This window comes from Ascidiella aspersa, chromosome 3 (assembly GCF_963924565.1).
Source record: "Ascidiella aspersa chromosome 3, kaAscAspe10.2, whole genome shotgun sequence".
NCBI classification, from domain to species: domain Eukaryota; kingdom Metazoa; phylum Chordata; class Ascidiacea; order Phlebobranchia; family Ascidiidae; genus Ascidiella; species Ascidiella aspersa.
In genome coordinates, this window is record NC_139449.1 from 25,149,495 (window position 1) to 25,164,995 (window position 15,501).

The 15,501-nt window shown below is 37.5% G+C and overlaps 1 protein-coding gene across 1 annotated transcript; it reads left to right on the top strand.

The window, feature by feature from the left end:
• The first annotated feature begins 348 nt into the window (after positions 1–348).
• Positions 349–9,803, top strand: LOC146161087 (glutathione synthetase-like). The gene is made up of 9 exons (XM_083384542.1): positions 349–479; positions 2,865–3,010; positions 3,218–3,290; positions 3,367–3,794; positions 3,875–3,944; positions 7,964–8,152; positions 8,342–8,423; positions 9,012–9,198; positions 9,552–9,803. The coding sequence occupies exons 1-9, from the start codon at positions 351–353 to the stop codon at positions 9,685–9,687; spliced, it is 1,440 nt and encodes a 479-aa protein (XP_083240668.1). The 5' UTR covers positions 349–350; the 3' UTR covers positions 9,688–9,803.
• Positions 9,804–15,501: the final 5,698 nt, after the last annotated feature.

Consider the following 15,501-nt stretch of genomic DNA (forward strand, 5'->3'; position numbering starts at 1 on the left):
TTCTTTAATTGATGCGAATAAAAACATACTACTATTTCAGTTGATTATACATATATTTACCTTCTCTTTGTTGTTTAATTTATTCATTGTTGTTTGTTTTTCCTCGTGTAATATTCGCCTCGTTCATTTATCGCCCCTTTTCTCTCCACTTTGCTTCTTTATTAGTGCGAATAAACAAAAGTTTGTCTGACTTTTTTGCCGCAGTTACAATCATATTTTTTAACGCCAGAAAGATACTCTACATATTTTTAACGTCTGAAAAATACTCTAATAAAATATATTGCGCAGTGGCAGGTGGCAGTGACAGTGACAAGCTACATAAAAACAGTCACGACTCATGTTGTTAAGACATGTCTTGTATCGATCTTCAACATTTGCGCAAGAAGTTGCCTTCCAAAACACTTGTAGAGAATGCTGTAGATTTTGCTGTTGCCAATGGAATCATAATGAAGGCAAAGGATTCCAGTGGCCAATTAAACGTATGTAAATATAGCATTTATCAAGCATTCTTACACTTTATTGCTTATTTTGACGCCACTTGGTCACCATAACAGTGATAGGATTTCAATTTTTTAACCAGCTGAATCCCATCACTGCTAAAAGCAGGGCTGCCACTCTAAATTTCCATTTTTCCCTACCACCCATGCCAGTTTTACCCTACATTTTCCCTACGCTGTGGTGGGTTGATCTATGGGCCTTATAACGACTCCGCTGACATAAGTTGGCTAACAAACAAAATAGGAAAAGGCAATTTGCCTGGCAACCCACTGCCGTACTTTAAATTTATAAGTAATTTCCTTTAATTTTCCATTTTAGAAGAATGAGCCGGTCCCTCAAGTTTGAAATTTAAAGGTCGTTAAACAAATAGTGCAGTGGTTCTTAACCACGGTTCGATCGAACCCTTGGGGTTCAACGCAGCTGATTCAAGGGTTCGGCGAGAACTTCATCTGAAAAATAAATGCTAAAATTCGAATCTCTTTTATGTGCCAAGGTGTTTTGTAACATTATAAATTTAAAGTTTGGCCAATTTAACCCATATAAATGCAAGTTTATAATTTGAATATGCCCGGTTTGAGCTGCTAGGAGGAAGAAACGAATACTGAGCAAAAATTTGGGGTTGGACAAACGCTTGCAGAATAACATAGGAGTTCGGCAGGCTGACTAAGGTTAAGAACCACTGGAACAGTGCCTAATTCTTCTGCACAATAATTTCACGTTGTGGTGGGATTAAGACCAGCGCCGAAAACAAACAAGAAAAAACAAATAAGTTGTATAAATTAATGTTATTTGGTAAATAACTCCATTGCACGTGTCTGAACCCCATAATTTTATTTTTTACGAAAATACCCTACTTTTTCCTACAAAGTACACTTTTCCCTACCCCCTACTTTAAGCCAAAATACCCTACCGTAGGGTAATATCCCTACGAGTGGCAGCCTTGGCTAAAAGCCACACTAAAAAAGCAACAGTCGTCTCATGACTTGTACTTATGACGCAACAATTAAATTTTCAGACAAACAATCACAAAAGGAAAACTACTACCATTCTAAAAATGAACACAGTGGTCAGTGACAATGTATGACTGCTAAGTGCGACCTTGGCCATGGCACATTAAAAAAACACAATCACGTGAGCTACTTGGATCTCAAAAATCAATGTATGTAATAAGATGCGAAATTCCATTGACATTGACCAGTAATGCTAACTGGTTTGCTGATCTCATAAAATTTTGAGAGACGGTTTTATAGAACTGGTGTGAACCGGCTGAATCCCACCACTGACTATATTCCTACACTTACCCCTAAGCGATGTAACAACTACATATCTCCAAATCGACTGATTTATGTTTAAACCTAGATGTTGTTTTATGTTAAGTCAGTTTGCTTTTTAACGCACCAACTATACCTTGTAATATGTAAAGCTTATGTTGTTGATTTTAAAACGCAAAATGTTCTTTTCGCATTGGGCACACAATAAATTGCTCCCCGCTCTCGACATATTGATTTCCATAAAGCTGATTTCAAATGACAAACATGTTGTGAGGGTATTGACTCCACACTTGTAAGAAAAAAAACATGTACCAATGTCACCTGAATTGCAAAAATTAACCAATGAGTTATTTGTGTTTCAAAGGGGTAACAACACACAACACCACACCACTATTGCAAAAATATTGCACATTCGCTCATAAAACGAGTCCCCCTGTTGCTAGTACAAAATATTGTCTATAACTTAGTAGCGCGGACCTCACAAATTGCAAAAACAAAAACTATTTCAGATACTTACTACCTATGCACGGACGACGAACATTCAAAATTCCAAGGTGGTATTTTCTAGACAGTACAAACAACACGAATGATGTCGTAAAATAGTGATTGTATTGACATTACAATTAAGGGAAAAATCTAACCAAAAACAGGCAATTAACATTCTAGAAAAGCAAACATTTGTGTTGTCAACACTTCTGCCATGAGCCAGCTGCAAAACCGCTTGGAATCATTAACTTTATTTGGAAACCTAAACCAAGACTGTGAAATATGTGTGATTGCTTTTGGTACATTCATGATCACTATAAGGACTACGCTGAATTACAAGTCTGCCCTTGGCCAAACTGCAATACAAAACAAAGATATATTTTCCAGGTGTTATTATACAGTTAAGGGAAAATAAATTGTAGCTATCATTGCATAAAAAATACTTTAAATTGCACATGACAGTCACAGTTGAACCACTTTTTAAGAGAAGCTGCCTTAATTAAAAAATGGAGTTGTTATCCCCAACACTGGATATTAGTGCTGACAGCGTATATCAAACAGCCAGGAATATTAACTATGCCTAACTTGAATATTTTATTATCATTCTAGAATGTGATACATGCCCCTTTTACCTTGTTTCCCACCAAAATATCCAAGCATTTACTTGAACATCTTTATGAAATTCAACTGCATATAAACTATGTTGTTCATCGCATCTGTCAAGATGAAAAGTTTTTAACAGAATCACTTGACACGTAAGTGTAGTAGTTTTGTTGTGATATTGATCACTTATATAACCTCATTAACATGTTGCTTCCGGTCATAATACTAATCAAAAACAGCTTGTCTGGTAATTGTAATTAATTAAAGCTTGTCTGGTAACTGTGATTAGCGGAGCTGTTTTTTTTTTATTAATATATGATTTATAAAATTATTTATTACTGTATTGTGTTACTTTTAAGGGTTGTTAATGCAGATGATTTTACCAAAAGATTATTTGATATTTACAAACTTGTTAAAAGCAAAAATCGAAAAGTAAGTCAGTTAAATTAGGGATTAAACATTGGTCAGGGCTTGAATGATTTAGGTAAAACTTTTATTTGTTTTAAAGGTGTCAGCATTGGGGTGCCTCAGATCAGACTATATGTTTGACTCCAACGCTGAAACTTGCCATTCCCAACCAAAACAAATCGAGATTAACACAATTGCTTCAGGTCTTATGGGAATTGGTACACATAAAATGAAAGAATTGCACAGCAAAATGCTTTCGGAGATGTCACTAAATGATCTAGTGCCCCATCTGTCTGGAAGCCCTTCTGCTAAATTGGTGGCCGAAATGTTTGTTAAGGCATGGCAGTTTTATGGAAACAATGATGCCGTGATTGTCATATTGATTGATGGCGGAGAATATAATATCTATGATCAGAGAGCAATTGAATATGAAATATATAACATAAATCCAAAGATTCATGTTCGAAGAAAAGTTTTCAAAACACTTCATGAGACAATGGAACTAGCTGCAGATGGCACTCTTTCCATGTAAACGATTTTTTCTTTTTAATTTTTGTTTAATTTCTGAATGTAGATGATAATATACAATATGCTTTCTTTCAACACAGAGACAATGAAGAGGTATCAATTGTTTATTTTCGTGTAGCCTACATGCCACATCAGTACCCTTCAGAACAGGTTAGTTTTGGGGATACTACAGATCTATACTACATGAGAGAATTTTACCCTAAATCTAAAAAGATGTATTTTGTTTGGTTTGCTGACCTATTCCCATGTAAAACACATCTGAAAAAAAAGTATTTAGTATTAAGGATTGGTGTTTTAATGATGCTAAGTATTAGGGATATCCAACACTTGATGTTCTATTCCTATAGCGATACCCAATATTTTCAACAAAAAGTATCGTAACCGATGCCAAATGACATCATTCCTATGGGCAGACAAGCAAAGAATATTAAATGGAAACATTCAAATTTACTCTTTCAGGTTATTACGTCAAAATTTGTTTAGTGTTAAGAAGTTTAGTTTCCGATGATTACAGATATAAATGTCCTCCTCAACCCTGTTCTATCACACCAGCTCTTATAGTCTGACTTAGTTGTCTTGTCTTCACAGCTGTTGATTAGGACTGCAGCCATAAGACCGAGATAAGAACAACACCAACCCCACCCCTAAGTACATCACTAAACCATTTTCTAACCCCACCCACTACCCATCAATAACCCCAAACAGGATGAAAAATCCGGTCAGGCTAGGGCGTCCAAGCATAGTCACGAAAACGGCCGATGCCAGACCGATGGTTCCCATCGTCCCATACCCTCTACCCACAGGTTGGGGCGTTATTTTGGCCTTTTTCCGATGAATTTAGGCCTTATTCCGATAAACTAAGGACTTATCCTGATCAATTTAGGCCTTATTCCGATAAATTTAGGCCCTATTGCGATGAATTGAGGACATATTCCGATGAATTTAGGCCTTATTCCAGTGTTTCTCAACCTTTTTTACTCTAGGGCGCACTCATAAACCTTTCAAAACGCGGTGGCGCACCTGACGAGCGAGTCGACTGCTAACTTTGTTTGGATATTTTGTTTTTTGCTGGCAGTTGTTATTACATCAGGCTCCTAATTTTATTATCTATATAGAAGCCTGCAGAGTCAGTTAAAAATAACCCGACTCCAACTCTCGAGTTCGACTCGAACCAAATGTGCAATTTCGTCAAATTCTGAGTCCGGCTGCCACTCTACAGCCTTTATTTCACCCATGTACGCAACTAAATTAAAGTGGATTTTCAACTATCCCCTCATAGGGTGTAATATATCTCATCCACCCACAAACCATTGCTGGAAAATATCCACCATATGCTATTCCGCCTTTTCAATTTGCAGTTATCAGTTTTAAAATTGTTACTGCGCACGTCGGACTCGGGACTCGGGACTCAGGCAGTCCGACTTTAGCAAAACAAATCGACTACGGTACGTAGAGTCCCAAATCTGACTCCGACTCCAAATCTGACTCCGACACAGCCCTGCCTTAAAATACGATGTGCTTAATAAGACAGGCCTAAATAAAAAAAAAATAAATAAAATAGGCCTTTTATGTTGTAAATTCTAAAAACACACGGTATGTTAGTTAAGAGTTCGATAGAAACACAGAATAAGGCCCGAAAGCAACAACATCTAACTCGGAATAAATCCAAAATTTAACGGAAAAAGACCTAAATGGACAAAATAACGCCCAAAACAGTAAAAGCAGGTTGTGGCCTGGGACGGTTAAGGGACATCTTCTTGACCGTTTTGGTGTCTACTTTTGGGTGCCCTAGTTTAAAATGCCGTTAGGGCCCCGCTGTTTTGGCACTGCATTGGTTGCCTCTGTTTGGGGTTAGGCGCGAGTAATGGGTAGAATAAGAATTTGGTTTATGGTTCAAATTATTAGGCGAGTTAGTGTTGAAGTTATGGGTGGAGTTTGGGGTTAAGTAAAAGGTTTTAAAGGCCTTATTCTTGCAATTTAGGCCTTATTCGGACGAATTTAGGCCTTATTTTGATTTAAACGTTATTACGAGTATTAGGTATTAGTCCTATTTTGGTCTTCGAACTGTTTTTTATACCGAATTTGATGTTGTTTTAATTGCGGTCTTATGGCGAAAGCCCCGCTAGATACATGTTGCAATAGTTCCTCTTTCTTTGTTAGCATCAACCATTGGAACTTCAATAGGGGCTACGAATCCAGTCATATTGCTCAGTGTTTATTCACAGAAAATAGTGACTAGAGTTCATTTACAAACATAGTCCTTTATTAAAAAAGATAATTCTGAATGGTCATCTTTGATTTAAGAATCATCTCCAAATAGCCTAATTTAACTTTCCTTCTCCAAATCCCTATTTTTTTAAGAAAAGGTTTAATTTTATCTGTGGATGAGTGTTTTTAATTTGATTCTGCATTGACAATTTTAAACTATTCAAATGTTGGAATATGTCATTTAAATTTTTAACTTTGAATTCCAGAATTGACCAACGCCATAATAAAACCCATACATTTTCGGTGTAAGATCCAAGTGGCCTAAATAACATGCTCATCCGCAGGAAATGGATATAAAACGATTAGGCGCCGCCACCGCCTTATAAGGCCATGTTTTTTTATGCGGCGGTGTTTGTAGACGCTGTTTTGAAACTGGACTGTTGGTCCGATAGGGGTTTGGGTTTGTTATCTATTGGTCCTTCTTCGATCTTATTCCGAACTGTGTTTTATTCCGATGTTGATGTTATTCTAATTTTGGTCTTAATGCTGGAATCCACTTTTAGTCGCAAATTCTAAAATAATACAGAATTTTGTAACATTTTTTCCCATTTTCTCGCGGCGCACCAGTTGAGAAACGCTGCCTTATTCCGACAGATTTAGGTCTTATTCAGACGATTTTGATCTTATGCTGTACTGCAGGGGTTCCCAACCTTTCTACGATCGCGTACCACTTAGACGATTTGTACTAGTGCCACGCGTACCACTTCTTGTACAAAAGTGGTTCTTAACCTTTTTTCTACCACGTCCCCTTTTGGTTATTGTACTGTGCCTTGCGCCCCCTTAGATATTAAAAATGAATACTAAAAAAGTTCGGTATTTTTGAAATACATATCAATCAGACAGCATGGAAATAGAAAAGTTGACTATTTATCGTGCGAAGCGCGAACAAAAAAATGCGTTCATTTAGTTTGTTTTGGCTAAACTTTAATTTGGGAGACACAAAAACGTTGGTCGTGCTCGATATATTGGTTTACATCGATGTTGTAAAAAAATAAAACATTGCGATAATCGTGTTTAAAAAGTGACAAACAATGCAAATGCTATTTACTGCAAATAACATTACAAAATGGCTCAAAAAAGTTTGCCCGAAATTGTGATAAAAAAAAAAAAAAAAAAAAAAAGTAATTCGTAGTTTTGTTGTTAAAACTGGCAAAACACAGTTTGTGGAGATGGTGACATGGTGCACAACTTAGATCTTCATCAACCATATCATACTCTTCTGACTAAACACAACCCCAATTGGTCGTAATAAGTAGCAAATATTGTCCGAAAATTCGAAAAACTATATTAAAACATACAAAATTATGAATCATTTCTCTTCAGTTACTTTTCCAAACATTTGTAATTTTGGTGTTATGCATAGGGCAGCATACAAGCAGATTTAATAACTAAGGCAGCATGGAACTGATATTCAACGCTATTTGTAGATTATGCTATAAAACAGTAGATGATATCGGCAACCATTTGACAAAATTAACGCCCACTGTCCCACAACGTTGTACGGCTTTTCAAAGCAACTGTACTGCTTGTTGGCATATTACATGACCTGTATTTTGAAGATCGTAGTGGTACGAAACAACAGAGATAGTTATGTAACAATGAATATGCGTCGGGAATTATTTTCTGTAAAACAACAGATAAACAAAATATAAAACTTGTGAATCCAGGTTTTTGTGGAAAAATAACGGAGCTATTCGCGTACCACCTGAACAACCTTCGCGTACCACAGGTTGGGAACCCCTGCTGTACTGGATATTACTGCGTATTTCGCTTTATTATGTCGTTGGTTTTAATACTTTATAAATTTCTCTGCTTTAGGTATTGTTGCTTTTAAGTTCTTATTGTGGGTTTCCGTTGGATTATTATTTCGACATAAACACAAAATCCTTTGCATGCGTTAGGTGTGGAAAACGCGAACGGACATAGAGCTGAGCCGGGCCATTAAGTGCCCTAGTGTCGCACAACAGCTTGTCGGCGCCAAGAAAATGCAGGAGATCTTGGCTCGTCCAGGTGTTCTTGAGAGATTCGTGGATAAGGAAGCGGCCGCCAAAATTGGCCAGACTTTCACTGGCTTGTACACATTGGACATGGTGCGACGTGTTTTGGCGTTTTTTTACGCGGTTAAAGTACTAACTACGTACGATTGCCAGCCCACTATCTAATACGAATAAAATTAGTTAATACCTTGTAATTAAGAGTTCTAAGTGGTCTCTTAAGTTTGATTTGCTATTACAGACACGTTAAATTGAATAGGTTATGAAACTTGTTACTTTGTTTAGGGAGCTGAAGGTGATTCAACGGTCAAAATGGCGTTAGCTGATCCTGATAAGTTTGTCCTTAAACCCCAGAGGGAAGGAGGAGGTGAGTACATTGTGTGTTTTGAACGTTCGTTTACTTCATATGATTTTTGTTGCGGTAATAAGGCTGTTTTTGAATTACATGAAAGTCGTACTCGTAGTTGTACAGTTGTTCATACTACTGTACATTTAGGAAAAATATCATTTTTTTCACAAGGGAATTCTGCTATTCGATGAATAAGCTTAACATGAAATTACACTCGGTACAGTAGATTTTTGCAAAATGGAGGTCGAGCATTTTACAAGTATAATTTTTAATTGTTGATAGTTAAATCCAGTGTGGTACATCTTGCTATCCGGTGAATTGCGTAACCTTAACAATAATCGTCTAAAATAAATAGTTGCTGCGTTAAAAAAAGTTGTCAAAATACCACAATTACAGTAGTTTTATTCCATTTTTACATGTCATTTTTAAAGCTGTAATTACAATTTTGCGTTCATCAAGTTGATTAACCATCTTAACCGGTTTAATTCGTGACGTATACAAAATTTTCTAAAATTTATGGGTTTTTTTGTTTCATGACGTGTTTACCATTTAAATAAAAGAAATACCAAAGACCGCCAAATTGTCTAACAGTGTTTTTTTGTGTAGGCAACAACCTTTACGGAAACGACATCACTACCACCCTATCTGAGATTGGCCAAGACGAGAGAAGGGCGTCGTACATCTTAATGGACAGGATACGCCCCCGCCCCACCCCCAACTACATCGTGGCAGGGGGCTCAGTTAGTCAGGCCGAGCTAGTGTCTGAACTAGGAGTGTTCGGGGTCTATTTATCGTAAGGATGTCGGCTTTTGTGCTTACTCATATTTGATTGATCATAGTTTGCATAGCCTACGTCTTTTAGCGGGCAACGCCTAACTTACTAATTTATGTTGTTATCTTTACGGATATTTGTAGTCTAAAATGTCTGGATGAATTGTGAAAGATGGGTTGAATACCTTTTGAGATACTAAATGATATAATTTTATCCGAAATCTTAAAAATTGCATTTCACTTAGTTTACTGACCTATTCTGATTACGGCTACACAGATTTTTAATGGCAGCGAATCACTAAACATATAGCTGCCTACACAAAAAATACGCCATGACATTTAAGTTGTCATTTTACCATCTTTTTCCTGGCCCAGGTGCGGCGACGGGATGATTGACAGCTGCACTGCCGGCCACTTATTGAGGTCCAAGTCGAAGGAACACGACGAAGGGGGCGTGTCAGCGGGTGTGGCCGTGCTAGATTCCGTCCTTTTGCTCGAGAACGATGGTTAAAGAAATCACAAAGACGATGTTTCCGAAATATTAAAAGTTCCTTATTGAGAAACTTTTTTCTTGTGCTTATTGTGTACGTATTTAACTTTTGTAAACTTTTGTGCAATCATGCCTGTGCTGCCAATAAAGAGATTTTTGTGAATAAGTTAAATTTTATGTGTTAGTAAGAGCTAGTAACTAGTAAGTGGCCGACGGCACAAATCTACCGTCAATTGTCATGGGCTCCATAAAGATACATCCTAATAATGTACAAATCGCTCGGTAAACCAAATTACTAAAATCGAGTGATAAAATTTAAAAACAATGGCTTAAATCAGGGGTCGGCAACCTACAGCCCGCGAGCCGGATTCGGCCCGCTGATGAAATTGATCCGGCCCGCCGCCTTTTTGATAAATTAGAAACGAGTCTATTTCACATACTTTTTGACTATTAACTACGTAAGAGCGAAAAAATTTCGCGCTTTGCGCGAATGACCATTCTGCGTCCGGTTTGTTTACGTTTTGATGCTGTCTTTTGAACTAGATTAGGTCTTTATTACCGTTGCGCCGTGGAAGGTTGCCAAGTGCGTCGCGGAAAACCTACTTATTCTAAAATATTGGACATATATTTTTTAACATTTTATTTATTTTTCATTTTCGGCAATGTATGAAAACTTGCAAGAAATTTAAAAGAAATGCCCGTATACAACAAAATAATCGCGCTCGCTTCGCTCGCCATATCTACTTTGACCCAAAAGGTTAACAAACACTGAGCTATAGATCAAGTGTTATCGCGTTCCATCAAAGTAGTTTTATTGCACTTTTCATTCGTTGCACGGATGACGACGTGTGAACTCTAATTTTAAACCAAACAAACGCTTTTTTTTCGCGCTTTGCGTCAACACTTTACTGCCTCCTTAAATGTAATTAAACACGTTTTTAAGTGCAAAAACGATCCGAGGCCTGCCTGATTCACATTTCTAACATGTTAATAACACAATAATTAGTTAACATTTTGTGCGGCCCGCAGAGACCTTTCTGAGTTTGGTTTTGGCCGGCGACTAGAAAAAGGTTGCCGACCCCTGGCTTAAATAATAGTCCTTGGTATTATATCTTTTGATGATATTGTGTTACATTATTTTTTTTAATATCATTCATTCCGTGTAATTAAATTAGGCCATCTATGCTGGCTTTTAAGTGTTCACACAACAAATTCCTAAATATATTGCTGGCCAATATGTCAATTAGCTTCTGCTTCGATGAGACTTTTCCAGACAAATGGGCAAGCTCAAGGTAAATGTTTAAAACGGCAACGCATACATTACGATAAATTTCATTTTAATACGTAATGTATTTCATTCGTATAATGTAGCCGGGCACTTTTTAATGCGGCGAGAGACGTGACACCTGTCGTCGCCCGAAACACATTGCGGCTTAACATACAAACTTTTTTTTTACGCTCCGCGAAAAGCAGCTTTCGATCTAGCGGCGGCATTTAACGATTTGAACAGAAAGTATATTCTGATGTCCCATGGTTGACGCACTGCAGCAACCAAAATAAATTGATTTACGATCGCATCCAGCCTGTTTGTTTTCCTGCTTGCTAACTGGAAACTTCACTTATAGTTTCCTGTCCTCCGTCAATGCAAACTGGGTGAAAAGTCGTTGCTAAACTAATTAGAAAGGAAAATAACATTTCCAGCAATAATCAAACAAAGATTGCTCTGATAGGTGAAAATTTATACAAAATACCATTCAAATTTCCAATTATATTCCAGCTATCTTAATCGCTGGGATCAGTTTTAAGAATAATGGAAAAACAAAAATTATTTACAATCCGAAAACAGCCGGTTATCGATTAACAAAAGGACTTTTGGAAGTTTGATTATGTGCCACAAGTTTTCTCGATATGCCCAAAAGTTGTTCTGATGATCGCTTTAGGTCAACACATCATTAGAACGAGTCGTACTGCGATACCGAAAGGTGCGGCAACATTTCAGACGTTCGAACTGCGAAAGCAGTTTGGTTGAATGCATTTTAATTAAAAATTGTGTTAGCTGCGCGGAGAGAAACCAATGTAAAGTGCGCTCAGACCTCGTGAATTAGCGCCTGGATTCAGATTCAGATTCAATTTAGTTTTGTGCATGTTTGCAAACATCGAAAAAAACAAAATAACATAAATAATAACACAAGGACAGCGAAAGGACCATTCGGTCATCGAGTCGAGCTGCCCCTCAAAAATAAATAAATTTAGTGGCAATATTGAAAGTTACAATAATTGGAAACAAAAAGTGCGTAGATAAAAAGTATGTAGATTTTAACGGTTTTATATAAATTTTTGAAATAAGAAATGGATACGAAAAAGCAATGTAAAACTAGCAAAAAACGATAAGGTCAGAAGGTACTATACAACGGTTACGTACTGCAGGATTTATTTTAAATCTGTGCCTTCGCACGTGTCTGTGCGACTTCGCCTACGGCTGGCAATTATTAGTAATAGTAATAAAATTAGTGGTAAATAATAAGTAAAATGGTTGTTGACCAATTTGTAAACCTCGGGCAGCGTCTGCTCCGTTGTTTACATTTAGTTGTCATGGTGAGAAAGTAAACAAAATCAATAGAAGATGATAAAGCTGTATTTAATACGATTGCAATAGTTGCGATTTCACACTGTCTTGGAAGTGTTTGAAGGTGAGATTTTTTTGTTCGTGACGTAAGGTTGCCCATATTTTAGGTCCTATATATTTAAGCTGTTTTTGGCCCGAGATCCTACGTATTTTTTCAACATAGTAATTTTTTGCGTCTCCCAGTCTAGTGTTATGCCTATGTATCTCAGATATAGGTCTTAAAAAATTTTTGAAACAAAGCTGGAAGTAAATTATTTTTGTAATGGTGCATGAATTTAAGAATTTCCAGTTGTGTTATATCTTGTATTTGTAGTATTTTGTTTTCTTTGAAGATTGTTTTTGTATGGATATGACTGTAATTGCTGATTCCAGATATGACTCTCAATGCTCTGTTCTGGAGTATTTGTAAATGCTGAAGGTGTGATTGGCTAGCTCGTCCCCAGTTTATTGTTCCATATTGCAGGTGGGAGTGAATAAAGGCGTAGTATAGCAATAATAATGTGTTTTTATTTATGTATCGTTTAATTTTGTAGAGTACTCCAATGGACTGTGAGACCCTGGATGATACTGCTGTAATGTGTTGTGACCAGTTGACTTGGATTCGCTGCGTGTTTTCTACGAAGCACCGAGAAGATCGCCCGGTTCGGGCCGGTCTCCGCACGCGCTGTTTGTTGCTTAAACAGGCTAAAATAAACTTGAAGTGTTACTTTGCAACCGGGCCCGAATGCGGTCAACACATGTCGCCGCCGCGCCGCCGTCTCGGTGATTTTCTTTTATTCGAGCAGGAAAACATAGGAACACCTCGTCGATGAATTTATAGATTTGGGCGTGACCTTATATATTATTAAATTTTACACTCAGAGCGGCCGACCTGCAGGCTAAGTCTCACAAAGGGGTTTGTCACGCTGAAACACGCAACCTGCCCTGACGTACAATGACGACAGTCTCCAAATCCTGGTGTAATGACGCCAAATTCACGCAGTACACACAAGTAGCTGTGAAGCACGTATCCCGGCAAAGAAATACTTACATGTGGCACGATGACCTGGTGATAAAACAAAGTCCGGTTTCAAACCTAAATTCACCAATTATTTTTGCGACGCAAGTTTATATTAACATCGGTTATTCACAGTTATACTTAACTATCTTAGTTTCGCTAAACACAAATTTCAACAATTATAGTTGCTAAGCAAGGTACAGCACAGGCCAGGGGCGCCCGCAGAAAATTTTCCAGGGGGAGGGCAATCAGGGGAAAATCAAAAAGGGGGTCCTGAATTTTCAACTTAGGGAATTCCCCTATTTGTCGTCTGACTTGATGAATAATGACGCCATAAAACAGTGACAGTATGACGTCATAGAATGGTGATTGCAAGACGTGATAAAAAAAACTAATCAGAAACAGCCAAATACTTCCAGCAAAAGCGACCACGTGCGTCGTCAACAATCCTGTCAGGCGCCAGCTGCGAAACACGGTAACTTTAGGCAAAAAAAAAAAACCAAGACCGTAAAATATCTGTGATTAATTGTGGTAGAATCACACATAATTCGACCATCAGCAGCGCATTTTTTTTCCATGAACGGAACGAGCGCTAAAAAATTGTCTTTCACCATACCTGCAATACTAAACGAAGATCGTTTTTCGGGTGTTATTATGCCACGATTAGCGCAACAATTGCACCGAGCTGTGTGGCAAGTCAGCTAAATTACAAGCCGCGGTTGAGGAAAAATAAGTTGTGTCCATTGCACACTTAGCACGTGATCTAAGAGTATGCTTAAAGAGCATAATTTTGCGTTAACCATCATTACTTAAAAATGGAGACTTTGAAACGCGCACGACAGTCACCATTATACCTCCTTTTAAGAATCTGCTTCAGTTAAACAAATGAAACGGTGTTATACTAACATCGGATATTAGCGCAGAGACCATACTGCGTCTAACTCGACGCTTTTTAGCGAGAATAAATCAAGAAGGTTTGACTTAGCGTTGTCAATTGTAGAATACACACTTGCTAATCAGTCAACCTAAACAAATAACGAAAGAGAAAAACTTCCAGCGTTTACTGTCGGCCAAACAAAAGACGAAAAACGGCGTTTTGCGCTCGATTTTGGTTTCGCATTAGATTAGGACGCGTGACGAACAAAAAACGATAATCCCCCCCCCCCCCCGTGCGGGCGCCCATGAGCACATCCTTCTTCTAATCCTTATTTAGTAAATGAACGGCAAAACATAGCAATAGAGAAAACAAAGCCAATTCCAAAACCGTTTTTGCGTCGGACTATCGATACGTATAGACTAGTTACTAGTAAACATCAACTTTCGGGCTAACGTGAACGTGAAGACTGGAGATGTAACGTTAATTGTCGAAGATGCAGTTGAAAAATCAACCTAGTACAGAGATGTTGAACTATTTTTATACCGTGGGTCACAAACCAAGACCTTGAATTCTAAAAAGACGCACATTATATTTCATATATTACATTTTCATTATTGTGACACTTGCGGATTCGCACGAATGTGGAGACCGAAATAAGGTTAGCAAAGTAACTGTAAACCTTTTCATGGTTTTAAACAAATTTGACAAAATTTAAACTCGGTACGGATGGCATTTTTAGATTGTATTTCTTTCAGAAGTCGGCCACGAATGTTTGATAGACACACAGACGCACACTCCTATGCCTTCACAAACACCCAATACCACCTTCTAACTAGGGGCCTACTACTGTAATATCCACGACATGTCAAGTCCCAGTCCAAGTCATAAGTTGCCCAAGTCAAGTCATAATTAGATCGTCAACTCTAAGTCAAGTCCTTGTCGTAAAAGTAAATGGTTAAACTATTCAAATTGGTAAACTCGTCGGAATTATAAGCAATAGCACATAGCAAGTAAATTGGTTTATGTGGGAAAAAATAAGACAAATAACCCAAGTTAAAAAATGCTTGAATAAAACACCTTATTTTAACCTTTTGTCAAAAAGAGTCAAGTCAAGTAATTTGCATTAAACACATCATACTTCAAGTCAAGTTAAGTGATTGACAACCAGTGATTTAAATCCAGACATTGACTTACAAGTAATTACAACACTGCAATATGAGTTGCCGTAACTAGAGGGCACGGTCGACAATCTATTGCTTCCTGTATTGTATATAAATCGTTAGTATATTATATTCATCGTAGAGAAACATCGTTTAAAAATTTCGCCTCCCAAAA